The 21,330-nt window shown below is 42.0% G+C and overlaps 1 protein-coding gene across 1 annotated transcript; it reads right to left on the minus strand.

The window, feature by feature from the left end:
- Window positions 1–633: 633 nt before the first annotated feature.
- Window positions 634–20,481, minus strand: Lrriq4 (leucine rich repeats and IQ motif containing 4). The gene is made up of 5 exons (XM_055626213.1): window positions 19,432–20,481; window positions 7,974–8,147; window positions 5,754–5,892; window positions 4,591–4,787; window positions 634–786 (listed from the first exon to the last, which is right to left on the minus strand). Exons 1-5 carry the CDS (start codon window positions 20,479–20,481, stop codon window positions 634–636), a joined length of 1,713 nt encoding a protein of 570 aa, XP_055482188.1.
- Window positions 20,482–21,330: the final 849 nt, after the last annotated feature.

A 21,330-nucleotide genomic window follows, 5' to 3' on the forward strand; every position in this document is an offset into this window, starting at 1 on the left:
ACACACACACACACACACACACACACACACACACACACACACACACAAAGTAAATAAATATAATAAAAATTTTAAGAAAATTGCAGGTCCGTATTGTTTGATGGAAAATGGAGGGTAAGTTAGGATTTGGTACATAGCGGGAAGTGTGGCTACAGAAGAATGTGAAGAGCAGCCTGTGTCTTGACTGCAGTGGTGTTTGTTCAAAGCTGTGTGACACAGTTGCAGTGAATTCCATGATGCACACACGGCTGATCAAACCGGAGTCAAGTGCTGTTGTTGGCAACAGTGCAGTTTCCTAGTTTTGTTTTCATGCTAGCATTATGTATGACGTTAGCACAGGTGGAAGGTGCTTGGGCATGTCAGCATATTTCCATGGACTCCTTGTCAGTCCGTGACTTTGCAGAATAATGCAGGCGCCCCCATGTGCTTCTGTGGTCATCAATTCACAGCTGCTTCAGTTGCACTCACGTCTCCTTGTCTCTAGAACAAGCTATATGGAAGCAGTTCCCAGATGCCATATCATTCTGTCCATAAACATTTCAGTAAAATTAAGACTTTTTATTTTTTACAAAGAAGCTCAATTCTATGGATAATTTTAGTGTGGCCATTGTCTGGTCACATTCATTTACACAGTTATTTTTTATTCTCCTTTGCAGGTTTTCCTTTTTCAGCCTTCTTTCCTTTCTTATCTTTTGGGGAACCTTTTCCCTTTTTTCGGGCTTTTAGTAGCTCTTCAAAGGACCCAAATCCTTTCCGCACCATGATTCCACGCCACCACGCCTGAATCTGAAAACAAGATAGACCCCCCCAAGTCGGCATTAGTTGGAGTTATGATTGCTATGGTCTGGCTGTGGCTTATTCCTCAAAACATGTTGAAGGGTTGAGGGCATGCAGTGGATGAAAGCACTGCTGTGTGAGTGTGAGGGCCTGAGTTCAAATCCCCAATGCCCTATATTTAATATGCCTGTACTTCCAACTCTGAATGGCACACTGGGCAAATCCGGAGAGCCCACTGGCCAGCCAACCTAAATGAAATGGTGTCCTTCAAGTTGGCAGAGCGACTTTGTCTCAAGGCAATCAGGATTTTGGCTGGTAGAGGGCTGGCCCAAGTATACATGGAGTCCTGTGACTGATTCCTAATACCGCTTAAGCTGGTTTGGTGGTCTGTGCCTAAAAGCATAGCAGTTTGAAGATAGAGCTAAGAGGATCAGAAGTTTAAGGATATCCTTGGCTAAGTATTGAGTTCCAGGTCATTGAATTTAACCCTCATAACTGAAAGGAGAACATGTCTACATAGGTACAAAGCACCAAATGGAGTAGGCCAGAAAAGAAAGTCCCCTCACCATATAATAATCAAAACACTAAACATACAGGGCAAAAAAAAAAAAAAGTATATTAAAAGTTGCAAGGGAAAAGGGCCAAGTAACATATAAAGACAGACCTATTAGAATTACACTCAACTTCTCAACGGAGACTCCAAAAACCAGAGGGCCTATACAGATGTCCTTAGACTCTAAGAGGCTACAGATCAAATTAAATGGAGAAACTCAAAGCAATTCCCCTAAAATCCAGAACAAGACAAGGCTATCACTCTGTCTCTATCTATCTATTCAATATAGTAACCGAAGTTTTACCAGGAGCAATAAGATGACCAAAGGAGATCAAGACGATACAATTTGGAAAGGAAGAAATCCAACTATCACTATTTGCAGATGATATGCTAGTATACATAAGCAATTATAAAAAAAAATCTACCAGGCCTGTGGAGAATGAAACACCAGGCAAGGACTGGACCCAGGCTTTCTACAAAGACGTAGTCGATGGGCAGCTCAGTCCTTATATGGGTTCCCTAGTAAGGGGAATGAGGGCTGACTCTCACATGGACTCTGTTGCCTGCTTTTTGATTACTTTCCCCTTGTGGGGCTACCTTTTCAGGCCACAGGGGAAGAGGATGTGCTCAGTCCTGATGCAACTTGATGAGCTGGGGTGTGTGTGTGGGGCAGGGGGGATCTCTCTTCTCTGAAGAGTAGAAGAATGGGGATAGAAAAAAACAGGAGGGAAGGGTGGGACCAGGAGGAGAAGAGGGAGGGGGCTATGACCGGGATGTAAAACGAATAAATAAAAAAGAAAAAAAAAAGAAAAAAAAAAAAAGAAAAAGAAACCTACCAGGGTACTCCTACAGCTGATAAGCCTCATCAGTGAAGTGTCTGGGTATAAAATTAATTAAAAAAAATTAGTAGCCCTCCTACACACAAATGAAAAACAGACTGAGAAAGAAATCAGGGAAACAACACCCTGCTCAGTAGCCACACATAATATAAAATATTTCTGGGTAACTCTAGCCAAGCAAGTGAAAGACTTGTATGATAAAAACTTCAAGTCTTTGAAAAAGGAAATTAAAGAAGGTATCAGACGATGAAAAGATCTCCCATGTTCATGGATCTATAGGAGTAACATAGTAAAAAAGGCCATTCTACCCAAAACAATCTATAGATTCAGTTCAATCCCCATCAAAATTCTAACAGAATTCTTTACAGACCTCGAAAGTACAATACTCAACAAAAAATGAAAAAACAAAAAATCCAGTGTGGTGGTTTGAATAGGAATGGCCCCAAAGACTCCTGTATTTGAATGCTTGACCCATGAGGAGTGGCACTTTTGGGAGGTGTGGCTTTGCTGGAAGTAAGTGTGGCCTTGTTGGAGGAAATGTGTCACTGTGGGGGAGGGCTTTGGGGGCTCCTATGCTCAAGCTCCACCCAGTGTGAAACACAGCCTCCCGCTGCCTGTGGATCAAGATGGCCCTTGCAGCACCATGTCTGCCTATGCACTGCCATGCTTTCTGCCATGAAGATAATGGATTGAACCTCTGAAACTGTAAGCCAGCCCCAGTTAAATGTTTTTCTTTATAAGAGTTACCTTGGGCTGGAGCGATTGCTCAGCAGTTAAGAGCACTGACTGCTCTTCCAGAGGACCCAGGTTCAGTTCCCAGCACCCACATGGCCCCTCACAACTGTTTGTAACTCCAAGATCCGACACCCTCATCCAGACATGCATCCAGGGAAAAACACCAATGCACATAAAATAAAAAATAAAAAATGAAGAAAACAAACAAAACAAATTTTAAAAAGCATCACCTTAGTCATGGAGTCTCTTCATAGCAATAAAACCCCAACTAAGACACCAGGATAGCTAAAACAGTCCTGAATAATGAAAGAACTTCGGGAGGCATCACCGTCCCTGACCTCAAGTTGTACTACAAAGTTATAGTAATAGAAACCACACAGTAGGTTGATCAATGAAATTAAATCAAAGACCCATAAGTAAATCTACCCACCCACAAACACCAGATTTTTGATAGAAAAGCCAGAAATGCACAATGGAAAAAAAGAAAGAATCATCAACAAAATGTGCTAGTCTAACTAGACATCAGCATGTAGAAGAATGTAAATTGACCCACATCTACCACCCTGCACAAAACTCAAGTCCAAGTGGATTAAAGACCTCAACAGAAAACCAGATACTCTGAACTGATAGGAGAGAAAGTGAGGAATACACTTGAACTCACTGGCACAGGAGACAACTTTCTGAACAAAACATCAACAGTGCAGGCACTAGGATCAGTGATTAATAAATGGGAACTCATGAAACTGAAAGGTTTCTGTAAAGCAAAGGACACAGATACCTTAGAGGAAAAGGCAGCATACTGAATGGGAAAAGATCTTCACCAACTCTATATCTGACAGAGGGCTAATATCCAACATATATAAAGAGCTCAAGAAACTAAGCATCGACAAACCAAAAATCCAATTAAAAATGAGGTACATAAGAGAGAATTCTTGACAGAGGAATCTCAAGTGGCTGAGAAGCACTTACAGAAATGTTCAACATTCTTATCCATCAGGGAAATGCAAATCAAAACTACCTTGAGATTCTGTCTTACACTATCAGAATAGCTAAGATAAAAAACACAAGGAACAGCTCATGCTGGTGAGGATGTGGAGCAAGGGGAGCACTCCTCCATTGCTGGTGGGAGTGTAAATTAGTATAGCCACTATGGATATCAATATGGAAGTTCCTTACAAAATTAGGATTCAGTCTACTTTAAGGCCCAGCTATACCATTCTTGGGCATATACCCAAATGATGCTCAGTCTTAACACAAAGACACTTGCTCAGCCATGTTCACTACAGCTCTATTATAATAGCCAGAAACTAGAAACAACCCACATGCCCCTCAATAGAAGAATGGATAAAGAAATTGTGGTATATTTACACAATGGAATACCACTCAGCTATTAAAAAGAAGGACATCCTGAAATTTTCAGGCAAATGATAGAACTAGAAAAGATCATCCTGATTGAGGTAATGCAGACCTAGAAAGACAAACATGATATGTACTCACTTATAAATGGACATTAGCTATAAAGTAAAGGATAATCATGCTACAACCCACAGATCCAGAGAGGCTAAGTAGCAAGAGGAGGTCTGAGGAAGGGGAGGGGATTGGGGTGAGCATTATCAAGATGCATCATATACATACAGAAATTGTCTAAGAGTACATTTTTAAAAAGGGGATTTGTGCTGAGTCTACCTTTGTGGCCATTTGTTTTTTAATTCTGTTTTCCTTCAGGTACTTCCATATGGCTTCATTGCCTTGGTCACACACTTCCATTGGAGGGTCTTGCATGGGATTTTTTGTCAGTGTTAGGACCTTAAGATTTATCAGGTGGTCAAGGTCGGATGGCAGGCGGATAAGCAAGTTGTCCTCCAGCAACAGCTCCCTCAGACCTGGAACGATTTTCATTTTAATTGGTTCATTTAGCTTAGAATCTCAGTACCTAAACTTACCCAGGTGAGACCCACTGGTAAGTGGATGGAGCATCCGGCAGGCACAGAAGCCATGGCTGCTTCTTCCATCTTATCTGTGTCTGCTCTTCCACAACCTAGGAGGGCCCAGTCCATTCTTGCTAAATGGGAGGCTGAATTGCTAAACAGCTAAGGAAGGCTGCAGTCAGACAATACTTGAGTGCTTGGCATCAAAAGTGATTATCTTTTCTAAGTCGATCATGTAATTTAAAAATCCTATTTGTTGATTTGTTCATCATTCTGGGTCAGTAATTTATCTTTCATTCAAATGATTTAGTAACCTACATAAATATTTACATCAGCACCCCAACTCCAAATGCAGTCAAATCATATGCACTCAGTTTCTGCTGATGGTGGCTGTATACTAATCTTCTTTCCTTGTTCCTTCCTTCCTTCCTTCTTTTCTTCCTTCTTTTCTTCCTTCCTTTCTTCCTTCCTTCCTTCCTTCCTTCCTTCCTTCCTTCCTTCCTTCCTTCCTTCCTTCCTTCTTTCTTGTTATGTTTATTTTTCAAGATAAGGTTTCTTTGTGTAGTCTTGGCAGTCCAGGACTCACTTTGTAGACCAGGCTGGCCTCAAACTCACAGAGATCCACCTGCCTCTGCTTCCCTGAGTGATGGGATTATAGGCATGTGCCACCATGCCCAGCTGCATACTAATTTTCTTAGCAACTGCTATTTGCTTCTCTGTTTCATTCAGAGTATAAACTACCTTGGCAGGACTCTCAGCTACACAAGTATTGATGCACCTGGCTCCCCCCCGTGTTGCTGGTGAGCTTGTAAGTATGTGATGGTATAGGACTCTGAAACTCGTCTTTCATATGACAAGGGAGTGATTCATGGGAAATATGGGCCTCATTCTGCTGGTGTGTGGATCTAGGAAGTACCTTACCTCGAGCATGGCAAATGGCATTTGGGAGCTCCTTAAGACGATTATGGCGGCAATCAAGAACTTCCAGGTTTGGCATTGACCCCAAGGATTCTGGCAGCTGTTCCAGATCGTTGTTTTCTATGTATAGTTCTTTAAGATTCTGCCATAACATGATAGTGTATGGTGAAGATACTTATGTTGATAATTGAATTTCAATAACCAGACTTACCTGTGTGTATGTGTGTGTGTGTGTGTGTGTGTGTGTGCGCGCGCGCGCATGTTCGTCCATTCCTGAGAGCTGGGACAAGGGAAGAAACATGCTTGTTGTTTGGATCTGAAATTTCCCTCAAGGCTCATGTTTTCATTGCCTATTTCCCTATTCGTGGTGCTTCTTGAAGCTGATCAAGCCTTTGAGAAGTGGGCCTGACTGGTAGAATCAAGCCCGTACACACAAGCCTTTGGAGGTCACACCTGCACCTAGCTTTTGTCTAGCTCTCTTGGCTTCCTTTCTGCCAGGATTAAGGAACCTCTGCCACACCTTCCTGCTGCCATTGACAAAGCCACTCCTGCCATGATGCTTTTCCCACTGCAGTGGACTGAAATCCCTCCAATGTGAGCTGAAATAAACCAATACCTCCTTGGATGGTTTTACTCCTAGTGAGGTGTATTGGTCCCAATGACAAAAGAAATTTATAGAATTTATTTACAGAATTAATATCAGGCAATATAATTGCTTTTGAGTAAAGCCATTGGATTTAGTGTCCATTTATGCATGAAAAGTAGAATACTGTGAGTCACTGTATTAACATCTAAACAATGTCATTATCAAGGGGTTACTTATGAGAGATATAAGTTAAATAGAAAATGGTATGAGTCAATTTCTACAAAACATACCGAAATACAGTAGAAAGACATATTGAAGAGCCACCAAGTCAATGGTGGCATGAAACTTATGGGGGTAACCAAGAGCTTTCTGCTAGACTCTAAGGTCTACTTCACAGGAGGGAATGTATACCTGGTACTATAAACCTAGTCAAAAGCCTGTGGCTGTAGAGGTCATAGGTGCTTAGTGAAGAAACTATTACTGTTGTTTTTCTAAATGCTCTTGTTGTCAATTGTCTTTATAATGCTTAGATTTATCCCACAGATTAGTTCTGCCCTCAACTTTGGCCAGAGAAGCTTTTTTTTCTGTAGTGGACAACAGTCAATGTAAAGACTCATAGCTGGTCAAATGGCTGAAAAGTGGATTTAAGTGTCCTAAATAGGACATCAATATCAATCCCATCAAACTTGGGACTGTAATAGAAGAGGAGGTAGAAAGAAAGGTAGAAGATGGGGGGAGAGGGAGTGCTGTGAAGTGCTGTCTTCTGGACATGACATAACTTATGAATTCACAGAAGCTGTGGTTGTCTCACAAGACCTGCCCAAGATCAAATCCCATGAAGGTCAGACATCATTCTAGCCAGCAGCAGTAATGGACACAGTGGTGTTGTTTTAAAGAAAAGAAATGGACATGAAGGTTGGAGGGGTGCTGACACAAACTAGAGATGTCTAAAAGGAGAGAACAATAATTAAGAAAATGCCTCCATAACTTTCAGCGGTAGGGGCATTTTCTTAATTCGTGACCATGGGGGAGGGGCCCAGCCTATTGTAGATGGTGCCATCCCTGGCCTGGCGGTCCTGGGTTCTATAAGAAAGCATACTGAGCAAGCCATGAGAAGCAAGGCCAGTAATCAGCATCCTTCCATGGCCTCTGCATCAGCTACTGCCTGCAGGTTCCTGCCCTGCCTGAGTTCCCACCTTCACAGCTTTTGACGATGAACTAATGTGGAACTTCGAGTGAAACAGACCCTTTCCTCCCCCAAGTTGCTTTTGGTCATGGTGTTTCATCACAGCAATCGTAACCCTGAGACAGAGACAGATGTATTGAGGGTTATCTTGGGGGGATAAGCAAGGAAGTTGGGGTGGATTGGATGAAGATGCATTGTATATATGTATGAAACTGTCAGAATAAATAAATGATATCTTTTTTTTTTTTAAAAGACATTGAATAACAAGCACAGTAGACGTGGGGGCTTTACACAGTAACAGCGAGAGGCTCAAAATGTGAAACACCCTGGGACCGAAAAATCTATTGCAGATTCATCCTTTACACAATGAAGGAGACATTGCCCCATGCTCTCTGCTGTCAGTGGGGTGGGGGTGGCATGGCTTCTCCGCTGTTCACTGGGAAGGGCTTACCTGCAGTATGTTGATGTTTTCTGGCAGTATGGAAAGTTTGCATCCCTGGTCTTGTCCAAAGTGTAATTTCTCCAGAGATGGTAGGGAAAAGATTTCCTCTGGGAAGGTCTGGAAGTAATTTCCTGTGAGCCCAAGTGTCTTCAGTTTTGAAAGTGAGCCCAGAGACGATGGTAACTGGAAGTATTCCAAAAGGCTAAAGTTAAGGTTGAGCTTGTTTTTAAACACTCAAAAATAAGTTCCCTGGGTGGTCTGGAGGTAGTAGTTTACCAATAGTGACATCACTGTCAAAAAGTTGTATATAAACACCCAGCACTGAATTTACCTGGCTTTATGACAAGAATTTAAAAAAAAAAAAAGTTGAGTTTTTGGCTTTGAAACAAGTTGCTAAACAAAAAGTAGAGGTGCTTAGCAATGGACAGCATCTATATCTTACTATATCGTTTACATAAGTACTAGTTAATTTACCACGTGTTTGCAGACCAGCAGTCTGGGGTTCCACATGTATTTGGTTTGGGGTAAAGCACATCTCTTCTGCTTTTTCACCTTCAAACATTATGTACACACATCCCTCTCCAAACAATGCACCTAGCAAGCTCAGAAAACCTGGACACCCCCCCCCCCCGAGCAATGAATGAGCACCCTCACTGCTGTTGTCTATATTCTGTTTCATCACTTTGCTACAGTGAGATCACCTTGCTTCTTTTATAAATTGGTGTGGGCTCTCATTTTCAAATCTTTGGATGAGAAGTCCAAGAACCTGAAAACATAGGGTCAGACCTTGGCCATTGCTAACACTGCCTCCCCCCTGTTTTTTTACAAGTTGGGTCAATTTATGTTGCTTCATTGTAAATGAGCTCCTTAGGGAATGTCAAATTCTTGATACTGTTGGAAGAAAAGGCACTATAATTATATGGAATATTGTACAATAATATTTGTAATACATTTATTTCTTGGAGTTGACACATTTAGCGACATCTGCTTCTTTGGTCCCAAGGTCTTTCACCTGACAATTTTGAAACTTTTGTTGAACTCAGTTGGAAACAAACACATGTCAGTGTTTCTAATTAGGATGTTTCCTGTAGATACTGGGATCCATCTTGTTATGTTTTGCCTTCTTTTGAACACCAAGGCTTTTCTGCCTTATTTGGGAGTTAAGTGGTTATTTTGCAAACTACCAGACTTTAAAAGAAAGCCTTAAGAAGATCCTGTGTTCTAGCCTTCCGATACAGTGGCTGAATGTGCTCCTAGCTAGCTATACAGCCCTCTTTTCCTCACCACTTCCAGGATAGAAAAGAGCATCACTTTAAGTGGAAATTCTTATTAAGCCACGGTTCGAATCATTGTCAGTTTTACTACTTTTCTCATTCTGGTCCTCTAGAATTTCATGGAAAAATCTTACTCTAACTTATATAAACACCCTACTCACTGGACAACAAATATGCTTTCCTTTATTGTTAGAAAGAAAATTCTAGATGTGTACTCAATAATTTCTTTTTTATTAATTAATTCAATTTGCATCTCAGTCATAGGGCCCTTCCTCCTCTCTTCCCAGTCCCGCCCTCCCTCCTGCATCCCCTCTCCCCTATTCCTCAGAATAGAGGAGCCCCCTTATCCAGACACCCCAGCTCATCTAGTCACATGAGAACTGAGCTCATCTTCCTCCCCTGTGGCCTGGTAGGGAAGTCCCATCAGGGGGAAGTGATCAAAAAGCAGGCAACATAGTCCACGTCAGAGATATCCCCCATTCCCCTAACTAGTGGGCCCACATGAAGCCTAAGCTTCCCATAGGCTATTTATAAGTAGATGACCTAGGTCCAGACCATACATTGTCCTTGGTTGGTGTTTCAGACTCTATAGCCCCCTCTGGGCTCTGGTTTATTGGCTCTGATGGTCTTTTTTGTGGAGCTTTTGTCACCTCTAGGTCCATATATTCTTCTCCCCCTTTTTTCCAGTAGATTCCCTATGCTTCACCCAATGTTTGGCTGTGAGTCTCAGCATCTGTTTCAAGCTGTTGCTGGGCAGATCCTCTAAGAGGACAACTCTGATAGGCTCTGTCTGCAAACATACCGGAGTATCCTTAACTGTGATAGGGGTTGGCTTTCTTGATGGGTGGGTCTTACGGTTGGGCCTGGCATTGGTTGGATGTTCCCTCAACCTCTACTCTGTCTGTCTGTCTTTGTCCCTGCAGGTCTGGTAGGTAGGGTAAATTTTGGATTGAGGTTTTAGTGGTTGGGTTGGTGGTCTCCTCCATCCACTAGGAGTCTTGTCTAGATAAAGGGTGTGCTCTTCAGTTTCCATGGTCCCATCTTCTAGGAGTCTTAGCTAGAGTCCCCCTCATATCCTCCTGTGGGCCTGTTCTGATTTAGGTCTGCAGCTTGTCGCAGAGATGCTCCTGCCCGCCATTTCTCTTTTCTCTGCAGGTCTTCTGTGCTCCTGCCCCTACTCTCCCCAGGTCTGATTCCACCCCTATTGCTCTCTGCACTCCCTCTTCTACCTTGTTCCCACTCTTCAACCACTACCTCTGTCTGTTCTATTTCCCCTTCTGAGTGAGATTTACGTGTCCTCCCCTGAGTCCTCCTTGTTACTTATCTTCTTGGGGTCTATGCATTGTAATATTTCTATCTTGTATTGTATGACTAAAATCTACCATACCATGTGTGTCTTTCTGGGTCTGGGTTACCTCACTCAGAATGATCTTTTCTAGTTCCATCCATTTGCTGGCAAATTTCATAATTTCCTTGTTTTTTTAAATACTTTATTAATTACACTTTATTCACTTTGTATCCCCCCTGTGGTTCCCTCCTTCCTCCTGTCCCAATCCCTCCCTTCCTCCACCGTCTGCATGCATGCCCCTCCCCAAGTCCACTGATAGGGGAGGACTTCTTTTCCTTCCTTCTGATCCTAGTCAATTAGGTCTCAGCAGGAGTGGCTACAGTGTCTTCTTCTGTGGCCTGGTAATGCTGCTTCCCCCTCAGAGGGAGGTAATTAAAGAGTAGGCCAATCAGTTTATGTCAGAGACAGTCCCTGTTCCTATTACAATGGAACCCACTTGGATACTGAACTGCCACGGGCTACATCTGTGCAGGGGCCTTAGGTTATCTCCATGCATAGTCCTTGGTTGGAGTATCAGTCTCAGGAAAGACCCTTATGCTCAGATTTTTTGCTTTCCTAACCAGAAAGGCAAAGAGGATGGACATCAGAAGAAGTAGAAAAGAGGGAACAAGTCAGGAGCCTGACACAGAGGACCTCTGAAAGGCTCTGCCCTGCAGACTATCAGTGCAGATGCTGAGACTTATAGGCAACCTTTGGGCAGAGTGCAGGGAATCTTATGAAAGAAGTGGGAAACAGTAAGATCTGGAGAGGATAGGAACTCCACAAGGAGAGCAACAGAACCAAAAATTTCCTTGTTTTTAATGGCTGAGCAGTATTCCATTATGGAAATGTACCACAATTTCTGTATCCATTCTTTGGTTGAGGGACATCTATGTTGTTTCCATTCCTGGCTATTCATAATAAAGTGGCTAAGAACATGGTTGAGCAAATGTCCTTGTTGTTTGATAGAACATCTTTTGGGTGTATGACCAAGAGTGGTATAGCTGGGTCTTGAGATAGCACTATTCCTAATTGTCTGAGAAAGCGCCAGATTGATTTCTGGAGAGGTTGAACAAGTTGCACACCCACCAGCAATAGAGGAATGTGCTCTTTTCTCCACATCCTCGCCAGCATGTGTTCTCACTTGAGTTTTTGATCTTTGCCATTCTGACAAGTATAAGATGGAATCTCAGAGTCATTTTGATTTGCATTTCCCTGATGACTAAGAAAGTTAAGCATTTCTTTATGTGCTTCTCCACCATTCGAGATTCCTCTGTTGAGAAGTCTCTGTTTAGCTCTGTATCTCATTTTGTAAATTGGATTATTGAGTTGGTTGGTGTTTAATTTCTTGAGTTCTTTATATATGGACATTAGCCCTTTGTTAGATGTAGGATTGGTGAAGATCTTTTCCCAGTCTGTAGGCTGTCATTTTGTTGTGTTGACAGTATCTTTTGCTTTACAGGAGCTTTTTAGTTTCATGAGGCCCCATTTATTAATTGTAGATCTTAGAACCTGAGCTGTTGGTGTTCTGTTCAGGAAACTGACTCCTGTGCCAATGAGTTCAAGGCTCTTCCCCACTTTCTTTTCTAGAAGATTTGGTGGATTTGGGTTTTGTGTAGGGCGAGAAATATGGATTTATTTGCATTTTCTACATGTAGATACCTAGTTAGAACAGCACCATTTATTGAAGATGTTGTCTTTTTTCCATTGTATAGTTTTGGCCCCTTTGTCAAAAATCAGATGTGCAATAGGTGTGTGGGTTTATTTCTGGGTCTTCAATTCAATTCCATTGATCAACCAGTCTATTTTTATGCCAGTACCATGCAGTTTTTATCACTATTGCTCTGTGGTATAGCTTTAGGTCAGGTATGAGATACCTCCAGAAGTTCCATTATTGTAAAGGATTGTTTTAGCTATTCTGGGTTTTTGTTTTTTTTTTCCATATGAAGTTTAGAATTTCAATTGTGTGGGATTGCATTGACTCTGTAGACTGCTTTTGGTAATACTTTTTTTTCACTATGTTAATCCTACCAATCCATGAGTGTGGGAGATCTTCTCATCTTCTGGTATCTTTTTCAATTTCTTTCTTCAGAGACTTGAAGTTTTTGTCATACTGGCCTTTGACTTGATTGGTTAAAGGTCCTCCTACTTCATATTATTTGTGGCTGTTGTGAAGGGTGTGGTTTCCCCAGTTTCTTTCTCAGCCTGTCATTTGTATACAGGAGAGCTGATTTTTTTTTTTTTTTTTTTTTTTTTTTTTTTTTTTTTTTTTTTTTTTTAGTCTTGTATCTAACCACTTTGAAAAAGCTCATCAACTGCAGGAGTTTTCTGGTGGAATTTTTGGGGTTGCTTATGTATACTATCATATTATCTGTGCACAGCAATACTTTAACTTCTTCCTTTCTGATTTGTATTCCTTTGATCTTCTTTAGTTGTTTTATTGCTCTAGCTAAGACTTATGGTACTATATTGAAGAGATATAGAGAGAGTGGGCAACCTTGTCCCTAATTCTAGTGGGAATGCTTTGAGTTTCTCTCCATTTAGTTTGATGTTGGCTATCAGCTTGCTGTATATAGCCTTTATTATGTTTAGGTTTGGGTCTTATATCCCTGATCTCTCCAAGACTTTTATCCTGAAGGGGTGTAGGATTTTGTCAAAGGCTTTTTCTGTATCTAATGAGATGTTGATATGATTTTTTTTTCTTTCAGTTTGTTTATATGGTGGATTCCATTGATGGATTTTTGTATGTTGAACCATCCCTGAATCCCTGGGATGAAGCCTACTTGATCATGGTGGATGATGTGTTTGATGGGTTCTTGAATTCATTTTGCAAGTATCATATTGAGTGTTTTTGCATCAGTGTTCATAAGGGAGATTGGTCTGAATTTTTGTTGTTGTTGTTTAGTCTTTGTATGGTTTAGATATCAGAGTGACTGTGGCTTCATAGAATAAGTTTGGTAATGTTACTTCTGTTTCTTATTTTGTGGAATAGTTTGAGGAGTATTGGTGTTAGCTCTTCTTTGATAGAAGAATTCTGTGCTAAAACCATCTGGCCCTGTTTTTTTTTTTTTTTTTTTTTTGTTTTTTTTTTTTTTGAGATCTTTGATGATGGCTTCTCTTTCCTTGGGGGTTATACAGCTGTTTAAACTGTTTACCTGCTCTTGATTTAACTTTGATAGATGAAATATATTAAGAAAATTGCCAATTTCCTTTACATTTTCTAATTTCATGGAAGATAGATTTTTGAAGTAAGACCTAATGATTCTTCGGATTTCCTCAGTGTTTGCTGTTATGTCCCCCTTTTCATTTCTGATTTTGTTAATTTGGATACTCTCCCTCTGCCTTCTAGTTAATTGGGCTAAGGGTTTGTCTGTCTTGTTGATTTTCTCAAAGAACCAGCACTTGGTTTTGTTGATTCTTTGTATTGCTCTCTGTTTCTAATTTATTGATTTCAGCCCTGAGTTTGATTATTTCCTGCTGTCTACTCCTCTTGGGTGCATTTTCTTCTTCTTCTTCTTCTTCTTCTTCTTCTTCTTCTTCTTCTTCTTCTTCTTCTTCTTCTTCTTCTTCTTCTTTTTTCTAAAGCTTTCAGGTGATAGGTTAAGCTGCCAGCATGCACTCTTTCCAATAACTTTATGAAGCCACTTAGTGCTATAAACTTTCCTTATAGCACTGCTTTCATGGTATCCACTTAAGTTTGGGTAAGTTGTACCTTCATTTTCATTGAATTTTAGGAAGTTTAATTTGTGTGTTTATTTCTTCCCTCACCCAGTGATCACTGAACAGGGTGTTACTCAGTTTCTGCGAGTGTGTAGGCTTTTTGTTGTTTCTGTTGTTGCTGGAGTCTAGCTTCAATCCATGGTGATCTGATAAAGAACATTGGGTTAATTCAATTTGCTTTGTGACCAACTATGTGATCAGTTTTGGAGAAGGTTCTGTGTGGTGGTGAGAAAAAAGTATATTCCTTTGTGTTTGGGTGAAAAGTTCTGTAGACAGCTATTAGGTCGATTTGATTCATGACCTCTGTTAGCTTCATTTTTTCCCCCTATTTAGCTTCTGTCTTGAGGCTCTGTTCATTGGTGAGAGTGGAGTGTTGAAGTCTTCCACTATGAATGTGTTGGGATCAATATGTGATTTAAGCTTCAATAATGTTTCTTTTACCAATTCAGGTGCCCTTGTATTTGGGGCATAGATGTTCAGGATTATGATGTCCTCTTGGTAGATTTTTTTCTTTGATGAGAATGTCCCCATCTCTTTAGATATTAGGATGGCTACTCCAGCTTGCTTCTTGGGCCCTTTTTCTTGGAAAACCTTTTTCCAGCCCTTTACTCTGGGGCAGTGTCTATCTTTTTTGCTGAGGTGTCTTTCTTGTATGCATCAGAATATTGGATCCTGTGTCGGCAACTATTCCGTTAGCCTGTGTCTTTTTACTGGAGAGTTGAGTCCATTGATGTTGACAGATAATAGTGACAGGTGACTGTTAGTTCCTCTTATTGTGGAGTTGGTGATGATAGTGTGTTTGTGTGCTTGTTTTCTTCTTGTTTTGCTTTTGTGAAGTTATCTGTATCCTGTATTTTCTTGGGTATAGTTAGCCTCCTTGGGTTGAAGTTTTGTTTGTTTATTTTTTGTATCTTCTGTAGGGCTGGGTTGGTGCACATAAATTGTTTAAATTTGGTTTTGTCATGGAATATCTTGTTTTCTCCATCTATAGTGACTGAAAGTTTTGCTGGATATAGTAGTCTGGGTTGGCATCTGTGGTCTCTTACTGTCTACATGACATCTGCCCAGGCTCTTCTGGCTTTCACAGTCTCCGTTGAAAAGTCAGGTATGATTCTGATAGGTCTACCTTTATATGTTACTTGGCCTTTTTCCCTTTCAGCTTTTAATATTTTTTTCTTTGTTCTGTAGATTTAATGTTTTGATTGTTATGTGACATGAGGAATTTCTTTTCTGGTCTAGTCTATTTGGTGTTCTGTAAGTCTCTTGTATGTTTAAGGGTATCTCTTTCTTTAGGTTGGGGAAATTTTCTTCTATGATTTTCTTGAAAATATTTTCTGGTCCTTGGAGCTTGGAATCTTCTTTTTTTGTCTATGCCTATTCTTACATTTCTTCTTTTCATGGTGCCTTGATTTCTTGGATGTTTTGTGTCATAAATTTTTCCATTTTAGTATTTTCTTTGAGAGATGTATCAGTTTCTTTGATTGTACCTTCAACATCTGAGATTATTTCCTCCATCTCTTGTATTCTGTTGGTGATGCTTACCTCTGTGATTCCTGATCTCTTCTCTCCAGGGTTTTCTCAGTTTGTGTTTTCTTTATTGATTCTAATTCCGTTTTCAGGTCCTGAACAGTTTTATTCATTTCCTTCTCCTGTTTGATTTTGGTTTCCTGTTTGTTGTCACTGGCCTCTACTTGTTGGTTGTATTTTCCTGTATTTCTTTGAGGGATTTATCCATTTCTTCTTTATGCATAGGCATAGATTTAAGGTCAGATCCCTCTGTTTCAGCTGCATTAGAGCATCCACTGTTTTCAGGGTTTCTGGCAGAGTCATGATGTCCTGGTTTTTGTTGATTGTGTTCTTAGGCTGGCCTTTAGCCATCTTGTTGTCCGTAGCCTTGGCTGTTTGTTCCTGAAACCTGCTGGGTTTCTTGAGCCTTTATGATCAGATGAGGACCAGTTGAGACCAATTCTTTGGTCTCAACTCAAAGAATTGTACCAAAGACTGGATTTCCAGTCTCTGGAGTCTGGAGTAGTCCTCAGGATGGCAAGAGAAGTCCAGGGAAACATGAATGGGTGCTGGCATTTTGCATGCAGTCACGCTAGAGTGGGTGTTTGGGAAGGCAAGGCATGGGCATGGGTACCTCAAAGGGCAGGGACACTGGTGCTGATGTCTTAAAGAACAGATGTGTGGGCAAAGGTATCTCAGAAGGCAGTTGTGGGCACAGGTGCCTCAGGTGGCAGCTGTGATTTACCGGCCTAACAGACGTGTGCTCTTGAGACTCAGATTTGTCTGGGCTCTACCATCTTGGATCCAGGATTCCATGATTTTATTGTCTACTTGGTCTCCACAGGGGTTGGGATGCTGTTCTGGGAATCGAGAGGCTGCCCTCAGGGAGCAGGAAGGATCTGAGGTGTAGCTGATACTGGAGTGGAACTGAGGGCTTGCACTTGCTTGAGTATTTGGAAAGAGCAGGGGGCTCATTGTTAGTGACTTCAGGACCAGGGGGATGGCCATGGGGAACCTGAATCTGACCATCAGTATTTTGGATTCAGTCATCTGTTTACTCACTGGTTTCACAGTGTCTGATCTTCTGCCCCTTAGATATGGCACACACTGGTCATTGCCATCTTGGAAGGCCTCAATAATTTCTTAACTTGCATACTCCTTTTTCTGACTTCACTCTTAAGTGGGAACACCTTCCTCATTTCTCTGTGTCTGTCTCATCTGTGCTGTCCTCCTTGCCACTTCGGTTACACTGCAGAGCTGCTCAGGACCCCTATCCCCATGCCTTTCTATAGCTCATCACTAGGGAAATGGTGACCATTTATGGTTGGAAAAAAAAGAAAGCAGACCATAAAAATAAACTAAATTTCTGTAAAAGTTCTGCAGAACTAGAATCTCTCAAAAACCTTTTTTTAAATGTAAGATGGCTTATTTTTCTAAAGCTGCTACAAATATCTCCATTTTTTAAAAATTTGCATGGGGTTGTTAGTTTGTTTCTGTTCTTTTGAGACAGGAACTCATGTAGCCTGGAACTTGCTATGTAGCTGAGAGTGACCTCAACCTTCTGATTCTCTTCCCTTTATTTCCCAAGAACTGGGAGTATAGGTATAGGTTACCAAGCCCAGCTTATTTATTGACTTAAAAAAAATCAAATCCAGGGATCTATTCTGAGACTGATACCCCAACCAAGGACCATTCATGGAGATAACTTAGAACCCCTCCACAGATGTAGCCCATGACAGTTCAGTGTCCAAGTGGGTTCCCTAGTAAGGGGAACAGGGACTGTCTTTGATATGAACTCAGTGGCTGGCTCTTTGATCACCTCCCTCTCATGGGGGTGCAGCCTTACCAGGTCACAGAGGAAGAGAATGCAGCCAGTCCTGATGAGACCTGATAGACTAGGATCAGAAAGAAGGGGAGGAGGACCTCCCCATCAGTGGACTGGGAGAGGGGCATGGGTGGAGAAGAGAGAGGAAGGGTGGGGGTTGGAGGGGAAGAGAGAGGGAGCTACAAGTGAGATACAAAGTGAATTAACTGTAATTAATAAAAATAAAACATTTTTAAAAATAAAAATAAAAAAATAAATCAAATCAAGTTGATCGCCAGAGAAACCATGTTTAAGTCTTAGCAATTTAAAAATTCTTCATGAGGTGCTTGGCTCCCCCTCAATACCAAGCAGCTGAATTCAATGAAATAAAAAACAACAGGGAAAGACTTTTCCACCTAATCTGTCACTACAACCTGGTAGTTCTACTCTCATTGTTGTTGCCTTAACACCCTGGCTTAGCTTTTCATTTTCAAAGCATCCTGACTGTTCACAGGTCTCCATTCTTTGTCCAGGATTTTCAAGACCTCGTATTTCCTTTCATCAATTCATGTTAATACACAATGAAAATAAATGTAGACACACAGGGCCTGGTGCAGTGGCTCGGGGGTAAATGTATTTGGTGTTGGCCTGAGTTCCACTTCCAGAATCCACACAAAGGTTGAAGGCAAAAATTGACTCCACAAAGTTGTCGTCTGAGTCCCGTATGTGTGCTGTGGCACATATACCCATGTACACAGATCATATCATGAACCCATCCATCCATCCATACACACATACACATACATTTATAAAAACTGAAAAATCTGGATGCAGAGAATCTACGGAGCATCAACTTGAAACAATCATTTATGGTGCTATAATTGACCATTTTGGGTTGAATACTCTGTTTTTGCTTTCTCTTTTAACAGTAATTTGCTATACAGGTAAAATTCATTTAGGTTCCTATTGAAAGCTGTGTTCACACTTAGCTGGACAGGAAGGAGCTCCTGGCCATGCTTCAGGAGCCTGAAACCAATCAGATGAGTCTCCGGGTAGGAGATGTAAGGAGCTGGTTGAAAGCCACGTACTGCACACAGAGGGAATACCCTGACTTTGAGTTACAGAGTTAGACAAAGTTGAGAGTTGGGAGCAGGGGGACAAAAGCGCAAAAAATGTAATCAGAACAACTCTGAGGAATCGTTCATGAAGACTTCATGCTCAGCACAATACTATCTGTGGACAGGTCTACACTCTGGCACAGTTTGGTTGGCCGGGTGAACTGGGATTTCTTCTGTTAGCAAGCACAGTTCATGCCAGTCTCTCCTCTTAGAACTTGAAGTTTCTCTCAAAAAAGGCTAGCAACCGTTCATGACTCCAGCCACGGTTAGGCTAGTGCGCTATCCTTCCGTGATGGCTAGGTTTGGTTTTAACTGGACACACCTGAAAGATAAACCCACACTTGTGAAATTGCTTTCAGCAGGCCTGGGAACGTGTTCTCGAGGACATTTTCCCGATTGCTAACTGATGTGGAAGGCCTCTGCAGTACCCTATGGCAGCCACACTTTTACCCAGGGGGCCATGGCACTGGCCTGTGTATTTGTAAGTTTGTAGGGCTCAACCATGAATATGCTGTTTTGTGGGGGGGGGGGGGGGGGGGAAGGTGGGTTGTTGTTGTTTTGGCTTGTTTTTCTTTCTCTGTTTGGCAAGCATCCCAATTTGGGTTGTCTACACTGGCACACCCAGCTTTGGGTAGCTTACATTATATACCCCATTCTGTGAGCACCCTGTGGCTTCTCTGCCCGTGTTCCCACTGACGACGGAGGAGAGACACAGTACCTGTTCCAGTTTGTTGTCATCCAACGCCAGGATCTCCAGGTTCTTGAGAGCGCAGACCTGCAGGGGAAAGTGTTCCATGCAGTTCTGACTGAGATCCAGAAAGCGCAGGTTGACCAGGCGCTTGAAGTTGCGTTGCAGCCTACGCAGGCCGATATTGGACATGTATAACAGGATTAGCGATGTCCACCGGCACAGGAGGCTCGGCATCTTCTCCAGCCGGTTCCCGCTCAGACCGACCTCGGTGAGCAAACTCAGCTTCTCCAGGGTGGACGGGAGGGAGTGCAGAGAGTTTTGGGTCAGATCTAGCACCGTCAGCTTGCTGCACTGGCTCAGAGTGTCGGGTAGAAGGGGCAGGTTATTGGACGCCAAGTAGAACTTCTGCAGCTTCTCCAGCTGACTGATTTCTTCCGGGATGGCCTTCAGCTTGTTATTGTCCAGGTCGATGACCTCCAGGTTGGAGAGGACGCAGAGGTCTTGAGGGAAACACACGAACTGGTTCTGTTTCAGGTAGATCTCCCTGAGCTTCGCCTGGTTCACGATCTCCTTGGGCAGCGCCTCCAGGTAGTTCCCGGACAGTCCGAAAAGCTCCAGGTGGTGCAGGGCCTTGCAGATCACCGTGGGAACCTCTTTCAGGCCAGTGCGGTAGAGCCGCAGCTCCCGGAGAGTGCGGAGGCAGCTGATGACCCGCAGGGAGCAGCTGAGCAGCGGGTTGTCACTCAGGTCCAGAAACTCCAGCTTGCTCAGCTCCCTCAGCTCCGGGCACAAACTCTTTAGGTTGTTGTTGTGCAGGTAAAGGACCTTGATATTCTTTAAATACTGAATATCCTGGGGGATTTCTACAATCTGGTTGTTCTCCAGATGCACTTCTTCTATTTCTTTTAATGAAAAAATCTCTGACGGGATGTTGGTCAAACTCTGGTTGGAACTGTCAATGAAAAATTTTCTGTCAGTGACCTGATAATGTTCGGGTGCATTTCTCTGAAGTGAACGTCGCTTCTGTGCTTCCATTTGTTTCTGGACTTCCATTTGTTTCTGTGCTTCCATTGACATCGTTTTCATGGAAAGTTCATACATGGTTAATCTGAAATACCTGTCGTGAAAAGGGAAAAATCAGATCTCCGTAACAACCAGACTAAATAATAGAGGGGTGTGGGGGAGAAAACAAAAACAAAAACAAACAACACATGGTTTAGTGACTGAAATTATTCTGCAACATAAAATTTAGATTTTCTTTCTTAAAATTTTTATATCAGGGTGAGAGTTGAAGTACAAGCACCTCTTTCTAGTACATTTTTGCATGTGCATTAAGACACAGATTGGGTAATTTCAGTTAAAAAAAAAAACAACTCTTTGCTTAGGGGCTAAAGACATGGTCCCGCCTTTAAAGGCACCTGCTGCTGTTGCAGAGAAACCCAGGTCTCAGCACCCAAATCTGGAGTCAACTGCCCGAAATTCCAGTTCCAGAAGGACCCCATACCTTCTTTTGTCCTGTGAGCACCTGTACCCATATGTACATACCTTTTTCCAGCCCCCCCTTAAAGATCCATAATTGATTTTTTTTCCAAAGCTGGGCATAGTGGTTGCACCCCTTTGATTCTAGCACTGCAGAAGCAGAGATAAGTAGATCTTTGTGAGTTCAAGGCCAACCTGGTCTACATAGTGAGTTTCAGGACAGTCAGAGCTACATAGCTTGATCTCTGTCTCAGAAACAACAACAAAAAATCAAAAACAAATTAACTTTTTAAGATGCTTATTTTGATTTAGTTTCAAAAGTTCTAGAAGGGCCAGGCATGGTGGTACACGGCTGTAATCCCAGCACTCAGGGAGGCAGAGGCAGGCAGATCTCTGTTGAGTTTAAGGCCAGCCTGGTCTACAAACTGGAGTCCGGGACAGCCAGGG

Source organism: Psammomys obesus, unplaced genomic scaffold (genome assembly GCF_907164565.1).
Source record: "Psammomys obesus unplaced genomic scaffold, mPsaObe1.curated_primary_1811, whole genome shotgun sequence".
NCBI classification, from domain to species: domain Eukaryota; kingdom Metazoa; phylum Chordata; class Mammalia; order Rodentia; family Muridae; genus Psammomys; species Psammomys obesus.

What these genes read in the sequence shown, in the direction of transcription:
- Lrriq4 (XM_055626213.1), bottom strand. Translation starts at nt 20,481, where the DNA reads ATGTCAATGGAAGCACAGAAACAAATGGAAGTCCAGAAACAAATGGAA. An exon ending in TGCCATTTGCCATGCTCGAG is followed by an intron (nt 4,788 to 5,753) that starts GTAAGGTACTTC and finishes AAATCGTTCCAG; the next exon opens with GTCTGAGGGAGCTGTTGCTG. An exon ending in AAAAACAAATGGCCACAAAG is followed by an intron (nt 787 to 4,590) that starts GTAGACTCAGCA and finishes TCTTGTTTTCAG; the next exon opens with ATTCAGGCGTGGTGGCGTGG.